At 36.4% G+C, this 19,437-nt stretch overlaps 3 protein-coding genes across 3 annotated transcripts in view; 1 reads left to right on the forward strand and 2 right to left on the reverse strand.

Moving 5' to 3' along the window:
* Positions 1–19,437, reverse strand: part of LOC125807089 (4-hydroxy-tetrahydrodipicolinate synthase, chloroplastic) — a 178,691-nt gene that overhangs the window by 43,427 nt on the left and 115,827 nt on the right. The window lies entirely within an intron of this gene.
* Positions 581–16,977, forward strand: LOC125807084 (uncharacterized). Its single transcript, XM_049486846.1, has 8 exons — positions 581–809; positions 904–1,006; positions 1,092–1,196; positions 5,228–5,313; positions 12,471–12,712; positions 14,149–14,329; positions 15,712–15,895; positions 16,379–16,977. Exons 1-8 carry the CDS (start codon positions 757–759, stop codon positions 16,679–16,681), a joined length of 1,257 nt encoding a protein of 418 aa, XP_049342803.1. The 5' UTR covers positions 581–756; the 3' UTR covers positions 16,682–16,977.
* On the reverse strand, positions 17,920–18,638 carry LOC125807130 (40S ribosomal protein S17-like). The gene has a single exon (XM_049486902.1). It carries the CDS (start codon positions 18,550–18,552, stop codon positions 18,097–18,099), a length of 456 nt encoding a protein of 151 aa, XP_049342859.1. The 5' UTR covers positions 18,553–18,638; the 3' UTR covers positions 17,920–18,096.

Consider the following 19,437-nt stretch of genomic DNA (forward strand, 5'->3'; position numbering starts at 1 on the left):
TATCAAAACCTTAGTAAATGAAGAAGAAAACAAAACAACTAGTAAGAACGATAATGTCAAGTCTACAAAAAATTAAGAAACAATAACTACATATAGCAAGAACTACAAGGGTACGACTAGTGCTATGACAAGCACTAACAAGCCTAAACTTTCGCAAGGTAAGACAAAACTCTACCTCTTCTAACCTTCTATCCTAATACGCGACCTCTACTCCTTTCTATTTAGAGTTATGTCATCGATAATATGAAGTCGCATCATGTCTTATTTTATCACCTCTAGCCTTCTACATACTCTTTACAACCAATCTCTCGCACCTCTTAACTAGAACGTCTATGATAGCATACCTCCGTTAAAGAGTTTAGATAAAACTTTAAAATCAAGTTTTGTATCTTTTGTATTAAATCAAACTAATTAAACTATTGATCATCAACAAAACTATTATGAACTATGATGTATTCATAATATATAATAAAATAATTATTTTATTTATTGTTAACGAATATATAAAGTAAAAATTGAACAATCGTTAACATATAAAGTAAAAATTGAACAATTAAAAATGAACGGAGATACGTAATATTTTATTTCCAGCAAACACACTTGTCATCCTTGAGCCGATCTGACTTTGGCAGCTCTAACTTCTGGTAGTCTGCCTCAGCAAACTGTGACACGATATCACGTTTACAGCTCGAAGAGAAAAGCAGAGTACTGTAAAAAGCGAAAGGGGGGAGAATTGGGATTTGGGAAGAGCAGAAAATGGGAAACTCTCAGTCGAATTCCACGAATCCACGCTTTGATTTAGCCAAGAGGCAATTTCTCTCTAACACTAAGCAATGGTTACACAGTTGAATATTATTTGATTCAATTTTGAACTCAAACTGCATATGTTAATTCTTTTTGTAGAGCTTTCACAGAGAGGAAATTGGAAGACCTGAAATCCTTGTTCGATTCACTAGCTGCACAATCACAGAGCAATGGAAAATACGTTTCTCCTTCTGTTTTCAAGGTACTTTTTGTTAATTTTCTGTATTGTCTGGTTATTTTTGGGGTTTTTACAATGAAATTGGTAATTGGGTGTTTGTGCATTATAGGCGTATATTGGAGTTGAAGGGCCGTTGGGCGATAGAATGTTCGATTTGGTCACCCAGAAGCGTAAGGATCAAAAGCTTACATTTGAGGACCTTGTGATTGCTAAAGTAAGTATTTTTGGTCTCATTCCACTGCCCGTTGAACTAGTTACCCTAAAGTTTTCTCATTTGTTGACTTGATGGTATACAAAGGCCTTTATTGATTGAAGAATTAACCCGAATATCTCCCATCTCAACCCCATAAACTTAAAATAGCCTGCAGCTGTATAATTTATATATAATCCATGCATAATATTTGTAATCTATGTATACCGGCTAGGAAAAGTAAACCGTGAATCCGACCGGCTATTTGGGTAAAGATCCTTTTTTTTTATCCGTTTTTCTAATAGCTTTTCTAGTTATATAATTTAAAATGAAATTTATATGGGTTAGTATTTGAATTCACTCCATCCATAGTATTGTATGTTGATGGATTATTTAAGTTGCACGCAAGCTGGCCGAACACCATGTCCATTAAGGACAACCTGGTGCACTAAGCTCCCTCTATGGATGGGTTCATGTGAAGGACCAAACGGTAGTAGGTTTATTGTATGCAGACTTGCATTTATTCAAGAGGCTGTTTCCACGGCTTAAACCTATGGCCAATATTATAAAAGAACATTTTCCTACACCACTTCATGACTTTTCGGGTACAAGATCAAGTGTACTTGTATCATATGATCCACCTTCATTATTGTCACATCTTACAGTTGTTGTAATAATAGGACGAACGATTTCCATACTTTGCCCTTCACTCTATAAGAATAACAACATCATGAACATTATTGAGTAGTAACAACCTCAATATACAAGGAACTAGATAGATGTTATTACATTGTATTTGAAAAATAAGTACATCTACAATATGAAAACTACATATGAGTTTTCTACGTATGCTCGCAGAATACATCTAGTTCACAGTAAGGTTGAAAAAAGCGGGTTGTGTTAGCCCAGATAAGTTCAGGATTAGGGTAAAGAAATAATCAATTGTGATGAAGCCTTTATCCTCATGGTTGTTCTATCCTTAGCATGATATATTGGCTACTGGGTTTGGCATTAAATAGGCTAGAGCTTCCATTCTATTGCCTCCTGGTATTGAGGATTATAAGCAAGGATTCTCACATCATGCATGGGTGTGGGTAAAGAAATTAGTTCCACCAAAACAATATGTGGATATGATGGTAGATGAGAAAGGATTCCCCATCATAGTGGATATATAGAGTAATATGTTTGTCCAAGAGAGTCTATTTCGAATAGGTAGTTGGAACATAGGTTGATTTATAAGGAAGTCAAATAATCTTTTCTGATAGGTATGAAGAAGAAAATGAAATCAATGTCTACATTAAACAGGGCTAGAGGAGAACAACTATGTTGCATGTCAATAAAGAGGCTTGGTGGAAAGAAAGGAATGGAAGGTGCTTTGAAGGGAGGACTAGCAGTTCCCAGATGATCAAGATGAGATGCCTTAGTCTTTTGTTTTTTTGGTGTAAGCAAGATTTAGTGGGGGAAGTAGATAGTTTAGTGGAGTTTATAGGCCAATTGTAAAGTTTTGAAAATTTGTTTTTGGATTTGAGAATGATGGCACCCCCTGGGGGTTTGTAAATCCCTGCTTATCAATTTCTTGATGAGTTTCTTTTGTGTGAATACAAAGTTACCTATTTCAAAAAAAAAAAAGAGGCTTTGTGGAAAGGAGAGAAGGTTAAAGAGATGAACAAAACAAGCTATAATTTGTGGTATTTTGGTTTGTGAGAGATCAAAGTAGGCACGGGGTAGAAATCATGTAGAACCAGGACATAAAGATAAAGTTGCAGAAGTTAAAAACATGTTGATAGGATTATCTTAGTGTGGGAAAGAAAACAAAAAGTATCGTTAGTGCATAGGCTTCACAAATAGAATTAGATGAGGAAACATAAACTAAATTTTAAAAATATAGATCCCCATTGGTACAAGGGGTTCTAGGTGACCAACAAATGTTTGTACAAGGAGATTTGAATGGATATGTGGTTAGATATGTGACACTTAAACTGAATACATAACAAATATTGTGGTACAAGCAATGAAGAAGGGAATGTTTTAAAGTTTGCATTAGCTTGTTATCTCTATTTTTAGGCTTTCAGCTAAGACCTACTTCGAAGAAAGAGAACAACATTTGATGGTATTTAAGAGAGGAAGCAGCAATAGCCAAATAAACTTCATTCTTACTAAAGGAAGTGACAATTCCACATTTAAGGACAGCAATGTTATACCATGAGAAGACCTAGTCCTAACCATCCAAAGTAGACTGGTGCTCTTGCATGTAAAGCGAAAGAATGGAGTGAAAATGGAAAAGAGAAATATGCAACCAGATTTTAATATGCACACTAAAAGGTTTAAACCACAAAACATTCAAGGACAAGCTATTGGAGGATGGAGCATGGGACTTAGAAGTTGAGATAAGATCTGCAGAAGTAAATGCAAGTTACATCTTTATTCTTTACTGCATTTGAGTGCAAATTCCATTTTTATTAGATTGTATGCCAAGCTAGTGCATATAGGACCTCCAAAAGAATGAAGAGTGATAAGCATGGAAGAGATGTAGAGGTTGTCATCATGCTTATGTAAAAGACAAGTGTGTATGTGTGTCTTTCCCTGATTTAGTCTACAGAAAACTGAGTTGTAGAAGCTACGGAAGACACTTGGTAGTTTTTGCAGTTTAACCAAGTATGAAAGTAAAAGGAATTTTTATATTGGTTCAGATCACAATATTTTGCTTAGTCTTATGTGGTTTCTCAGCGCGTTCACCACTAACATGGCTAAGTCGGTTTTCACCGGATCACCAAAACCGAATGCCACATCTTGGTGTGAAAACAAGTGTGTGTGGTGGGTGGGATTTCAAGACAATGATGGGGGAGCTATATCCAAACGTTATTGGTGTATCAAGGGTCTTTCCTTTGAAGATTAGGAGCTAACTGCAGTGCTGGAAATTACAATTAAATCTGAAGCAGATCTGGAAAACTATTCCCTTTTGCATTTTTGGACTATTTGGTTGGAGAGGAACAATTCTTGTTTGAAGGAAAATAGACTCCTTTCTAGAATTAATAATTACTGTCCACAGAACTTATATTTTTGGTGTAACTGCAGTATGGACTTTGAGTCTGTTAGGACCAAGGAGGAGTCACTTGATAATCTATCGTAATGGTATGTTGTTGAGTCATTTACTGCTCTGTACCTTCTTGGAACTTTATAAATAGAACTTGACCTTATCATAAAAAGAAAAGGCGACAACATTTTCATCCCTTGCATAGGTACTCTTGGTTGCCTTCTGTGGGAATTTCATTCCTTGATTCTTGGTAGCCAGATATTTAGTTAATTGGTTTCACTCCACTGCATCCTTTTCTTCAGTCAATCATAGATTGGTTTCCTTGGTAAATCTTGATTGATTTGTACCAGATCTTCATTAGTGTATAGTTGACCGGATCATCATTAGTGTATTGCTGTGCATTCAAAACTTCACCATATTAGTGGCATACCCCTTTCAAGGAAAAGGTTGTTGTCATCATTAAAATCCTGGAGCTAACATTATGATTTATTGGCAGTTCCAACTGCAGTCCCGATACTCAGGGTAGTAATGACTGAAACATGATTTACTTACTATGGTAGGACTCACTGGATAAGCTCAATGGCTGAGCTAGGGCCTAGCTTAATGGGATGAAGAGATGTTTCAACAGAAGACATAAGACTTAGTCAACTTAATCAACTGCTGGGTATGGTACTTTCATGTGTCCATCATACCCCTAAAACAACCATAATAAGCCTTTATGATGTTATCTTTTTTTCCTGGAATTTGAGGACTCTCTAGAAATTCATGCCTTCTCCTTGTGTGCCATTTCAATTAATCAAGTTTCCTACCAGCATATAGATGCCCCCCCTCTAGACAACCGTAGTGAAGAACACAATTGCCAAGAACGGTGTTATATTTGTGAACTGTAATTCATTCAGATAATCATTGCCCTTTACTGCATAAAGGTGGACATGTATCTCTCTACTTGTGAAGTTTCTATTGTGAGTAATAGATGAAAAATATGAACTCATGGTGTATGATTCCACTTTTTATATTGCAGGGAACCTATGAAAAAGGGACAAATGCTGATATTGAAGAGTTTATCTATCAGTTGTTAGATGTCTTTGATGATGGCGTTGTTGGAAGGTAGAACAATAAGCTTTGATATGTTTAAGGCTATGTATAGTTTGGTCCCTCTAGATTTAGTTTTTCACATGTAACTATGCTCGACTTTCAAAATGTGTCAATTATCTCTCTTGATCCATGGGGTAAAGTTAAAAAGTCCAAACTAACTTTTTAGTGGAATCGACAATATCACCAGCTCAAACTTTATACCTACGAAAACAACTGGCAGAGGTTCTTACTGTAGGTTGGTTGAAGGCATAGAGGGTTGTTGGCCATTGTGATTCGTGAGGGCCTCACGTTTTGGGTAAAAGGGTGGACTATCTATTTGAAGATTTATGTGCTTAACTGCAGTTAGTTTTAGTGAGAAGGCTCTCCTAAAAGTACTAGCCAAGGGGGTACGCTTGCCATAAGTTGGATTTAAAAACAACTCTTTCACTTTTCCCATAGATTTTGCTCGCTCCCCCCTGAAAAATGCTGTAAGGTGAAGGACATTAGAAAAAAAAAAACTGTAAAGTGAAGGATTTCATTAGAAAAAAAATACTGTAAGGTGAAGGGAAGTTACACGTTTAATGTGAAAATCGAGGGGAGTTTTGTTTCACAAGTCGGCAATTGGAGGAAGTAAATTGTATTTATGCTACTTTTAATTCAATTAACTGCTTTATCTTTATCCTCCCAAGTTAAATTTTAACCTTTTTCACAGAAAAGCAACTGCTTTGTACAGTTGAGATAGTTTGTGCTCTGTTTTTGCACAGTTGAGGCAGTTCATTTTCCTTCCACCACTAGGAGAACCAGGGATAACTTATACATTCGCTTTAATTTTGACCTTGTTTATATTGAACTGACTTGTGAGATTCTCGCTTTGGACATATCTCTTTGTTTTTATTTTTGTTTTAATATTTTTCATTCAATATACAATTGAGGTATTCTAGTCTTAACACTGACTTGAAAGCTGCTTAGACATCTCAGAATTTCTAGGCCTAGGATGCTTTTTTTCATAACTAAGAATCCCTGATGCCTAGTGGCACACGGTTCAAAACTCGGTGGATGATGGTCTACTATACCCTTCTCCACTTAAATTTCCAGCTTTTATAAATGGCAAATGACAATGTTTGAAACCATGATGTGTGCCTAATTAACATATTATTTGTTGCGCTTTTACTACGAGTAGACCAATGCCCAGGGGGCATCTCTTGGACTACTTTAAAATGATAATGATGAGAAGATGATCATTATCAAGATGCTAATGTTATGGAGAGGACGGATCTTAGTAAAAGAATGACCATAATTCCTAGATAAGCTGTCAATGAAGACCAGTCAAATGTTAATATAACTGGCAAGTGAAATGAATATCTCGAAAAAGGTTGCGATGCAAGCTTCTGAAAAAATAGGGATTTAAGGCATGTATTTCATTATTAAAAGCTTATATGGAAGTTGGTAGAGATTGTTATTGTCACTATCATATGTATGTGTGTGACATTTTTCACAAAAACCCAATGTGTCTTTGCTCCCTCATCTTATGATATTCTGTAACAACTCAAGTTACCACACAAAGAGGAAATATACATTATAATCGCTGAAGAACACAAAATACAATTGAGAAATGGAAACGACTAACACCCTTAAAACGAAACTGAGAAAAGTTAATCAAAGGGGAAGAAGATCAGAAATTACAGTGATAGATAGAAGGGGATGAGGAGCTTAGACTAAGAAGGGAGATGAGAGGAAACAGGCTCTTTTCTTAGCAATTTGCATAATCCCTAAATCACATATCACTATCCTTTTTGTTGGAACCGTTTCATGCCCACTGCTCAATCCGGATCCCAAATTAACCTGGCCCTATTGCTCGTTCTTGGCCCAATAGCTCTTGTCAGCCCAATAACAACTTGTATGACATTAGTAGCTACATTGGGCTGGACTTGATTCATAACAATACTACCCTCGTCAATAAGAACCTTGTCCTCAAGGTTCAAGACAACAACAATGGAAATAGCATGCTCCTCACCAATTGCCTCAGATAATAACAGTAGTTGAGTAGATTGAACAACTTTGGCCCATTTAAAAGTCACAATACCTGCAACATAAATGCACTCAAAACCACACATGCAATTTATATTACTCATTGGACACACACTAGTATGAGTATCAACCCAAAATGAGATGTCATCAGGAGAAATGTATATCATTTTCAAACACCAATAAGCACATTGATCTGTTGACACTTTTTGATGCTGCATTATAACTTCAACAGTTAAGCATTTGTCACTCCATGCACCAAGTGGTTCTATTTGGGATGAAGGTTTTACACTCAACGTAGGCATGTTCTTAGCTCCCAACGCACGTACATCAAGTAGAACTTGCCATCCATTGTCCTGTGACAAACTCAGCCAAAAATAAGGAAATACAGAAAGTCCTTTTGCTGTCATCCTCCTCCTTTTTGTAGATTGAGTATTCCCTTTCAAGTGAGCATCATAAAAGAAGTTAAAAAGTAGAGAAATAGTAACAATAAATTCCAGCAATAGGTGTGCGTCAATAGTTTCCATAAGACCATTTCGGTGCATAATTTTGGAACTGATTCGTGGATCCCATACACAATTAACCTTCACCGTTTCACCAAGTTTAAGCATGAACAGATTCTCACCGGAATAGACTGGAAAGAGACATTCATCATGTCTTATTCCCTCATTAAATTTTACATGTTCAACATCATTCCTCACATCATTCGATTGTATTTCTCTCTTTGAAACATCCTCAACTATTGTGGACTTCATGAAAATTATGTCAACATACATGTTGTTAGATGCCACCAAATCAATTTTCTGTCTAGACAAGACACTATAAAGAGAGTTGACATCAAAATACCTCATTGGTAGGGCGTGTGTGGAATGTGCAGCCGACACTATAGATTCTTGACCACCAAAATAAATCAACAAAAACATGCTTTGTCTTTAAAGTGGAATAGCTGAATAGTACCCGTTTCTTTGGGTGTTTCAGTGAGCACCCTAACCAGTAACGATGTGGACATAACATTGAATACCTTGCAAGCTTCATCCGACATTGCGTCGAATAGTTGGTCCATCTTTGAATTGCCTGATTCCATAGCTAGGATGTAGCGCGACAACATCTCGAGAGACCAATAGTGAGAAGCCCCTTCCCAAGCTATTTTTGAGTTATCCCCGCTGCTATGATAACTTGAGCACCTAATGGCCAATATTAGGATGTCGCTACCTTGAGCCCCAATAATAGGATGATGATCATTCTTATCAAATTCTGTTGCAGATACATGATGACCATACTTCGTAAGCCTAAACACTAGAGCCGTCAATATGGGCTACGCCTGTTGGGCCAGCCTGGCCTAACCCGGGATTTAATACGGCTGGGCTAAAAATTTTGGAGCCTATTTAAAAAAAGGGCTTTTTAGCCCGGCCTGAATAAGCCTGCTGATTTGTGGGGCTTGAGAAATATAGGTAGGGCCGGGCCATGGGCTAATACAAATTAATTAAAAAATATAATATAATATTAAAATTTAAAATAAAAGAGATCCAAACTCAAAATATATTTAAAGTTTTATGAAAATGAAGATGTTAAGACAACCTTCCCACAAGTTGATTCAGATATGCTTGATGAAGATGATCATGAAGTGTTAGATACGCCATAGGATTCATGAAGTGTTAGATACGCCATAGGTTTCATGATTTTTTAAGTAGTTTATTTTTTACATTTTTATGGTTGGAATATTGTCATATTTTTTGTGTTTTATTGTGATCATTGCAAAACAGTTAGGTTAATATTTCTATTTAGATATTTATACTTTTACTTGAAAAAAAACTTAATAAATATTATAAATATAATTTTATTTGTGGATTTGATTAACAAGTAGTAACAATAGCACCATGTAATATTGTTTTGTCGATATTTATGATAATATTTTTAAATTATAAGTTATAATTTAATTTAATAATTATAAAAAAATATATAACTTATAAAAAAGTGGACTGGCCCGGCAAGCCTGTAGCCCACGTACTTGTGGGTTGGGTTGACCGTTTTCTGGCCCACACCAAAAATGGGCTAGCCTGGCCTGGCCCGTAAAATGTCAAAGCCTGTATGGGTTAGCCCGGATGGGGTGGGCTAGCCCATATTGATAGCTCTACTAAACACGAATGGAATGAACGGAGAAACATGTTGCCCAGTGTCAAACCAATGACAAGTGGGTAAGTCATCTATCACACTCACACATTGCTAGGTCCCCAAAATCGGCCAACGACGACTGATTGAATACGAATGGAAAAAACTCAGAAATCGCAGCAACGTCATCATGAGGGATAAGGGAGACGTATCCATCAACTCCTATTGGTTCATTAAAATCAGAAATCAAAATCTCATGAGAAAAAAATTTGTCTGACACAACAAGCTGCATATTTGCAAATTGGCATTGTAGGTCGAACTCATTTCGCTGGAGACTTCCATCAAACACTATGTCTGTTTTAGTTTCAAGACATTCATCTTCCTTGACAATTGATTTCCTGGAGTGTTTATCATTAGGATTATCAATTTCAACGCACCACGTAGGTTTGCTTATCACCTGAGTTGCCTGCAAGGGAATTTGCAACCCCACTAAATTATCCGCTACTAAGTCAAAAGCCATGTCAAATTCATGGACTGAGTCTTCACTCTGGTGAGAACTTTCATCAAACACCTGGTCTGCATGGCCTAAATGTTCATCTCCCATGACCAAATCTGTCCCAGCTAAAAGGAGGTTTGGATCGATCAAAGTGTCAAACGTCTCAAGATGTACCTCAAAATTATGTGCAATGCTTGATTGTCCATCACCCAAAGCAGAGGCCATCTCTTCGCTAACCCTCTTAGTAGCACTGTCAATTGCATCTTCTATGGAAGCCTCTTGAATTATTGTTGGTGACAAGCCTGTGATATTGGAAATACTGGAAGTTGAGATATGGGTGTTGTCAAGTTGCTTAGACATAACTGAAAAATTGTCCTGCACCTTCTGTAGCAAAGTAAGAATAGTCGTGATTTGTGATCGTGCGACTGCAGACTCTGGGGTGGTTCGTGCTTGAAAGCACAAAAATAACTTTTCCTTGAAATGTTTCCAATCCCAAAATTGTTTGTTGCGATACATCCAACGGAACCAGTCAAGTGCTTCACCATTGAGATAGAAGAAAGGAAGAGGTAGCCAGTCATTCTCCGGGAAGCCAAGGTAAGTGAAGTATTGTTCGGCCCGAAAGATCCAGTCATCTGGATTACCCGTGCTAGTGAATCGATCTAAACCCACCATTAGAGTACTCTCAATGAAAGCACCAATGTAACAACTCAAGTTACCACACAAAGAGGAAATATATATTATAATCGCTGAAGAACACAAAATACAATTGAGAAATGGAAACGACTAACACCCTTACAACGAAACTGAGAAAAGTTAATCAAAGGGGAAGAAGATCAGAAATTACAGTGATAGATAGAAGGGGATGAGGAGCTTAGACTAAGAAGGGAGATGAGAGGAAACATGCTCTTTTCTTAACAATTTGCATAATCCCTAAATCACATATCACTATCCTTTTTGTTGGAATCGTTTTATGCCCACTACTCAATCCGGATCCCAAATTAACCTGGCCCTATTACTCGTTCTCGGCCCAATAGCTCTTGTCAGCCCAATAACAACTTGTATGACATTAGTATCTACATTGGGCTGGACTTGATTCATAACATATTTACGACTTCTTTTTTCGTCCTTTACCCTCTCTAATCGAGTGATGGTATAATGATAAATCCAGTTCCCTCACGCTGGCTTTCTCCAAGGGAAGTTTGCTTTTCTTGGTTTATGCAAAGTTCTCCATGATCAACCGCTTATCAGACTTTCCAAAACTGTTTCTTCTAGTCATCCTTGGGCATCCTGTTCCTTTTCCTGCAGTCATCTTAGTATTATCACTCTTTTCAATAGGTGCATAGTAGACCTTATTTTCTATAGCCTCCTCACTCCCCCTGGGTTATTCCTCTTCCGTTAAGCTTTACAATAATTGATCTTCCCAACCCCCTTCCTTGGCTGTCTTCTGCAGGTGGGCTCTCCCTAAGAAGTACAACTAAGCGTGGCTTGCAAACTTTTAACTATTTTTCCATCCTTGCAAGCACTCGATACAAATTTAACCATCAGGTTAGTTGGGGAGTCAAGTGATGTTTGTTGCCTTTGATAGTGCTATATTTCCTCTCTAATAATAAGGTAAAATAATTACAAGAAGGGAGGATGGCTGGAGCATTACGCTCCGTGAAGAAAATGGTGTATTTAAGTTTAGAATGAGCAACAATACTGCACCTACTTTTACTGGATAGGCTCGTATTGTTTGTCCACTGTACTCAAAACGTCTGGATTGGGCCTCTTTTGTTAAAAATTGTCATTACCTTTTTGAAGTGGAAGTGATATAGAATTTTATTTCTGAGAATGGATCTCCATTGAGAAAAAACAAGAGGAAGAAGGAGGAGGTTAGCTTTATTATTCAAGATAGGCAACATAATCACGTCACATTGATTGATAAACATTAAGTAACATGTACATACACTTTTTGAATAAAATGTGATTGACCATGCCTTTGGGGTATCTTCTGTGGTCTATTTCAGCAAAATAATATTCTGTAACAGAAGAGAAATGAGTTCTTCTTTGATTGTTCTCCATGAACTAGAAGCTATCCTCTTTCTTTTCGTGAAAAACGTAGAAATCATCCTTGTAAGCTGATATGGATGTACAGAGGATCCAACACTGGTTAGTCTATGATAATTGGAAAGAGCATATCATCTGGCATTAGATGACAGATTGTTACCTGTATTTTAAATTTTCAATAGTTGTTGTCAGATGAAAGGTTCATTTCTTCCAGAATCTCTTTTTCTTTCTCTTTCTCCTTTTGCTTTATATGGAACACATATTTGTATAATGAGAAGCTTTATCTTCAGTTTATGAGCTTGACTGCCTAAACTTAGATGCCAAATAGATTCATTGAAGCTCTGGAAAAATAGCCCCAGCCTTGTTCGGTTTTAAACACATAATTGTTCATAATGATTAAACATAGTTCTGGATCCAATATTAGATACCTGTACTATTGATTACCAAAAAGAGAAATCAGTAGTATTGTTTTCTCCTTTATGGTGGTAAATACATCAGTGAAATCAATTTGCAGATCAGATCTTGAAGCTGTCTTGACTGCGGTACTAAGAAACATATCTTCTCATGAGAGCCATCAATCTGAACCTAGTTCAGACAGGGAAGTTCTCGACATTTTCCTCAATGCTGCAAATCTAACAACGGATGATACAAAATGCGCTGAAAGTTGTATGTCTTTTGAGGAATTTAGAAGTTGGTGTGCCCGTCTTCCATCAGTAAGGAAGTTTCTCGGAACTCTGTTGTCTCCACGTGATTCAGGTTTCTGCTTTATAGTCATCTTGTGTTTTCTAATTCTGTATTTCCACTTTCTTTTTCTTGTCATTTGTAGTTTCTCTAAGAGGAATGTCTTTTCTATAATATTGGACATTGCTTACTGGGTGAATTTCTGTTGGGCTTAAATGTTAGCTTTTCTTACATTACTTCTATATTTGCTGAAACTTCTATGACAACTATGCATGATACTGGCTTTTCCATGTAATAGACATTTTACTTGTGTTTTCTTTGAAACTTATATGTTATCATGCATATGCTGGAGTTGTTAAATATACTGGTGTAGTTGCTGTTATGAGGATTCTCATAACCAGTGGTGTGCACATGATTTTTAGTAAGCGGCATCAACAATAAAATAAGAGAACAAACGAAGAATTCGTTGTGATGATATCATATTAAAAAGGCAATCTAGATGATAGTACTAAACATAATTTAAGCATATTGCCCAGTGGCATATCATATCTAAGTGTGCGCCCAAGCTCAAATTGATATGGTGCAACGGTTATTGGGTACACCTCTCTAAGTGAGGCCGGGGTTCAAAATCTATGTCTATCTTGTTATTTTTTACTTTTTTCTCCCATGCCTTTTGCATTTTAATTAAATATTTTTTTCTTTCTTTCTTTGTTTAGTTTATTCTTCCAAAATTTCCAAGTATAACACGTTGAATTCCTGTTCTCCTTTTGTCGCCATAAAAATATATATTATTAAACCAAATATGTAAATTAAAATTAGTAGCAGTGAAGGAGTATAGCATATAGCCAATGAGTTTAACTGATTCAATAATTTGGACACAAAATATCAGTACATATGTAACTATATAAAAATAATTAACTTTGAACATATAATTCCAAAAGAATAATGGATCCAATGGTAAGAACTTAAAGGTTGAAACCCATCAAATTTACATCCTTCATCCACCTCATCATAATAGTGCACCCATATTTTCGAATTCATGGATCTTCCTTCTGCATATTGCTATAGAAGTCTTTTCACGAGTTTTCATTTTTTAAATTTGTATAATGATAACCTCATCAGAGATGCTTTAAACCAAGTCCTTATTCATTTTGAGACACCAAAAGTGTAACCTCATCAGAGATGCTTTTAACCAAGTCCTTTTTCATTTTGAGACACCAAAAGGAGGTGTAGCATAGTAATTTAGTTGATTGTTAGTGTATGACGATTTGGCTTCGATTCTTTGTAACCATGACTTTACTTATAACAACTCTAGAATATTGTCAGTTATGCACATTTAAGTTTGTGCAAAGACATCTGTTTTTTTTCTTCATAATATTCATTCCAATTCTCCACCTCCAAAAATGAAAAAGAAAAAACACAAAAAAATGGTGAATTATTTCCCCAGTTGCAAAACTGTAGTCAAGCTAGGGTGTAAGCAGTGTTTACTAATCTATTAGTATTTTTTGCAGGCTCTGAGGTTCCTATGCTAGTATACCCGGAGAACATTGATCCTGCTGTAATATTGTTAAGAAAGGAATATGCTTGGCATATAGGTGGGGCCCTCCCACAAGACGAGCTGCATGAATGGAGACTTTTGTATCACAGTACCGTACATGGCCTAAGTTTCAGTACTTTCCTGGGGAACATTTCGTGAGTGGCTTCCTGCTTAATTATAAATGAGTTTCTTATTGAGTATCTCAATATCTTTGATATCATTGAGATCCTTAAATTAGTTATAATTAGGTCAAAAGATTTTCTTGGTAGTCACCTTGTTTTCATGTTTACTTGGTGCTTGCCAGAACATTTCTCAGCTTATTAGATCACTGAATATGCTTATATTATTATCTTTCAGTTTATCCTAACATCCACTTGCACAACTTGCTAATAGATGCCATTTTAATAGTTTTTTTTATTATATAGTTTTAAGGTTAAATGCCACGAGATCAGCTGCAAAGTTTACGTAAGTATCCTTAGTTCAATGGACTTTGAAATTTCAAGATAGTATCACACACATTTTACCAATAGGTTCCCAGCAAAACTAACTGCATTTTATAATTATAGATGCTTTCCTTAGGAAGGTTAGAGGTATCTGCCAGTTGCATTAATATATGAGTGGAGTAAGGGGTCGTTTGGTAGTATATTAGCAAAAATAATGCATGCATTAGCTCTATGTATTAGTTATATCTTGTTTGGTGCACTTTTTCATGCTATGTATAACTAATGCTTGCATTAGTTATACACTCTATTGTGCATTGGGGAGTGTATTACTAATACCATGGATTTCTAGGTATTAGTAATGCAAAGGGATTATTATGCATGCATTAGCATGGTTAAAGACCCAATTACCCCTCAAACCTCCCTTTACATCTTTTTCACCATAATTGTGGAGGATATTTTTGTAAATAGATATTTTTATTCATTGCATTATATTTTTAATACACCAAACCAAACAATGCATAAAAAATAATCTATGTATAATTAATGCAAGCATTACTAATACACTCTATTTAGCATTATTTCTATACACTCTACCAAACGACCCCTAAGTGTCGTATTCATGATCCACCCTCTAAGAAGCTGTGATATTTATCTATGGTGGTGATAGGGCATTGCATAATTCTCATGGCCCACTGCACTGTCCTTTTGAGATGCGCCACCCTTGTCCACCCCTGCTCTGTTTTGACTTGTGTGTGGTTTTCCCTACTTAGACCTAGCCTGCAGGCATTTCTACACACTCTACATGGGCATGTAGCCTCGGTAAGTTTCAAGAATCACTCATTGTTTTCTTCATAAACTTTGCATCACCGAGTCTCAAACCAACCAAGAAACTAATAAGGTGTCTATAACACAGTACGAAGAATCCAAGGATGACTCGAGAATTTGTTGTTGAAGACTTAGCTGAATGATAAATTTGGCGCAACTAATGCATAAATGCCATCACTTTTTCCTCCCCTTTCTATGTCTGAGTGTGGTTAGTATCAATTTTGTGAGCCAAGTGTAATCCAAGTATTAACCCCCTACTTGAACTGCAGAAATGACAAAGGACCAACTTTATTGGTAATTAAAGACAAAGAAGGCTATATTTACGGAGGTTATGCGTCTCAGCCATGGGAGAAGCATGCTGACTTTTATGGGGACATGAAATCTTTCCTCTTCCAGCTATACCCAAAGGCATCGGTTTACCGTCCTACTGGAGCGAACTCTAATTTACAGTGGGTAAGTTTCTGAACTTTTTGATATCAGTTACTTTATCCATATTAGCTGTCAAAAGAAATAATGGATGCACTTGGTATCGTTCGAGAAGGCCTCTCCGTCTTCAGAACTTTAAAGTTCCTCCAACTCTCCAAAATTTCATTTTCCCTATTATCTCGTGGACTCTTCATTTCTCAAGTTGCAACTCGTTGCTATTGGTTACTATACCTATTGCCTTAGAATAGTAAGTGATTGTCTGACTTTGACCAGCAGTCACCAAGATCCTTGATGGATTTTGGATTTTGAAGCTTGAGGTCAGTCATTCTTCTCTTGCCTTCTGAGGCTCGTTCAAGTCCCCTCAGTACAGTGGTGCTAATTTTCCTGGTTCATGTTAAGTCCTTAAGCCTGGATGTTCAGATGTTGAAACAATAAATACTTGCAAACTGGAATTTTATTTATCGACTATCGAAGTACTACTAGGATGTTTAAGCTCTTTTCTTTCGGCAGTGTGCTATACATTTTAGTTCTGAGAGCATTCCCAATGGCATTGGTTTTGGAGGACGTGCACACCATTTCGGCTTGTTCATCTCAGCTAACTTTGACCAGGGTCATACTTTCACCTGCACTACCTTTGGCAGTCCTAGCTTGTCAAAGACCCACCAAATCTATCCAGAAGTGATAGAATGCTGGGGAGTTGCGATAAAAAGAGCTCAAGATAATCAGGATAGACTTCAAGGTACCGTGTTAGAAAGATTTAAAGAGGATCGCCATATGCTTAACATGGTTGGCCTTGCAAATTCAAGTGAGTGATGTGCCTCCTGTACTTGCTTCTTCTGCTCAATTAGCACAGTTTCGAGAGTTTATTGTCTTGCGTGTAACTTAATATTGTATCGTGTTATTACAATGGAAGTGAGTGCAAAATCACAAGATGCTCAACCCCGTGTACGCGTACATAGCATCTAGAGTGTAATTTAAGGTTTTGCAATCATTACTATCCCTGGAGTCGTGGCAAATTTCTTCACGCCTTGCTCCTATCATTGTTAATAGTAATTGTCATTTTGATGTATTATTGGCGTATGCAGATTCAACATTTTGTTACTCTTCTTTAAGGTCAACATTTTGTTACTCTTCTTTAAGGTGATTTAAACATTAAAGTGCCTTGTCATATTGCTCAATTAGTTGGTATAGATATAAAAAAAGAACAAAATCATTTTTATGATTGTGATTAATATGTGAAATGAGAAAAAGAAAGATATTTAATCACCAAAGTGAAATCTTCAATCGAGAAAACTCAACAACATTGCAATCTTTAGGGGTGGGCGTTCGGTTCTTTGATTTTTGGTTTTTGAAAAGTGTGCACCGTATATCAAATCAAACTAATTTAATTTGGTTCAATTTTTTGATATTTATGCCCACCCCTAGTAATCTTACAAAGTAGAATCCGAAGAGGATAGCTCATCAAGATAATATTAAGAGTGCTCTCATCATTTTGTTTGCCGTAGTTATATTTGACACTGTTTAAAGAGAAAAAACATCTAAAAGATTTGCATTTATAAATGTTGTACTAACTTTTTTTTTTTGGTGATAAGGTGTGGTACTAACATTTATACAACTATCAAACTTAAAAAAACCTTGTTATCATGATGTTAAAAATATCTCATTTATGAATGGGATATTCTTTTTAAAATGGACTAATAAGAAAATAGTGTCAAACAAAACATGTAGGTTTCAAGAAAAAATATAAAGATGCACAAAAGATGCTTTCAATTAAGTCAAAAAAAAAAGAGACTATTAGAATGGCAGGAAACAAATAGAGCTTTTGCATAGATTTCTAGAAACAAATAAAAGATAAATCATAAATCATGAATAATACAATATTCTGTGATCGAGTACTGATAGGCAAAGTGCAAATACCGAACAACAATATAAGTCCAAAGAGAGTAGTGTATACACAGCATCACAATTTATAAATTGTGAACGTAGAGAATCTATTTTTGATAATCGCTGAGCTCACAAACAGAAATGCACATAGTTAAAAAAACAAAAGCTTTATAGTTCTGCAATATTCAATTCATATTTCATAAAGAGAAATGCACATTACCCATAGGTTAAAAAAAAACTAAATTGGTTCACAAAATCCCAAATTTAAACAATAATCAGATAAAATCAAGTCTACATTCAGGAAAAATCACTTCTCATAACAAAATAAAACGAACAAACCGATCTCAGTACCCACCACGACCTCCACGTCCGCCGCCGAATCCACCACGACCACCGCCAAATCCACCAACAGGTCCAGCAATAGCCACCGTCTGCTCTTCCTTGAGTACAACACCAGGTAATTCACTCATACCCATTGAAGCAAGCAAGTCAATAGTCTCCTTATCAACTTCAATCCTCTCAGTATTAATAGCAGATTCATCAGGAACAAAGTCCATACGGCGTTCTCTCTCTTCCTCTTGTAGCTTTAGAGAAATGCCTCTAACTGGGCCTTTTTGGATTCGCTTCATCAGATGAGTAGAGAATCCAGCGATCTTGTTGCGGAGACGCTTAGATGGAATGATAGCAACTTCTTCGAGGATCTTCTTGTTTGTGTGGAAATCTAAGGTCATTTTTGAGTAGTAACGCTCGATCACTTGACGTGAAGATTTCTTCACTGTTTTTGTACGGACACGACCCATGGCTGCTTACCGGAGCGGCGGCGAAGGGGCAGGAGGGAGGGGGAGGGGGAGGGGAGGGGGAGGGGTAGGGGATTGGAGCTGTGTAGGGAGGAAGAAGAAGGAGAATTAGGGCAAATGGGTTACTCTAGGGTTTTAAAAGATTGAGAATTTGGGGGAGAAAATGACAAAAATGGTTCCTCAAGTTTGTGATAGGTTCAAAGTAGTCCTTAAATATATTTTTGAGCAGTTTTGGTTGTTAACGTTGCTAAAAGTGAACACTTTTGATCTTCGATACGTGAACGCACATTTAAAGGTTATAGTTGGGTGCTAAAATTGCTAACTTTTAATAAACTTACAAGGATTACAATAACTCAAGACTATCTATGGGACCGTTTTAAATCTATCTCCCAATATAAAGAATTGCATTTTGATTTTATAATTACACTTCAAGTAACAATTTAACTTTTGAAAAAAAAGTGTGATTAATCGACCTAACATTTACCTTTTAGAGTTGAGGAAAGTGATGATTTGCTTAGTCAAAATTTCTCAAAAGAAAAAGTGCTTTGGAATTATTGCAAAATGAGCTAGTTTTAAAAGTTTGACAAACAGACTATTTCGCTTAAGCTTGGTTAGCCCGTTCGATTCAAGGACTGGACTGAGGTTGGACCCAAACACAACTCCTATTCCCAATGATGCACTTAAAAAGCCCAACTACTATGATGGACAAATCCAGTTCACATGTTTGTATTGTATGTGTCATTGTGTGTGTGTGTGTTTTTTTTTTTTGACTTATTCTAAAGAGGAGAAAGGAATATTACATTTTTTATGCAAAGTGAATTCAATTGAACCTTTTTCATTTCGCTTAGCTTTTTCCTATTGAGGCAGTGAAGTTTATGCATGTATATG

This window comes from Solanum verrucosum, unplaced genomic scaffold (assembly GCF_900185275.1).
Source record: "Solanum verrucosum unplaced genomic scaffold, falcon-dt-bn FXZP01000196.1, whole genome shotgun sequence".
Classification (NCBI taxonomy): Eukaryota; Viridiplantae; Streptophyta; class Magnoliopsida; order Solanales; family Solanaceae; genus Solanum; species Solanum verrucosum.

Excerpts from the sequence above, each read along its gene's own strand:
- LOC125807084 (XM_049486846.1), top strand. The coding sequence starts at position 757 with ATGGGAAACTCTCAGTCGAATTCCACGAATCCACGCTTTGATTTAGCC. Across the intron at positions 1,007-1,091 it reads TTTCTCCTTCTGTTTTCAAG|GCGTATATTGGAGTTGAAGG; the intron begins GTACTTTTTGTT and ends TGTGCATTATAG. Across the intron at positions 1,197-5,227 it reads AGGACCTTGTGATTGCTAAA|GGAACCTATGAAAAAGGGAC; the intron begins GTAAGTATTTTT and ends TTTATATTGCAG.
- LOC125807130 (XM_049486902.1), bottom strand. The coding sequence starts at position 18,552 with ATGGGTCGTGTCCGTACAAAAACAGTGAAGAAATCTTCACGTCAAGTG.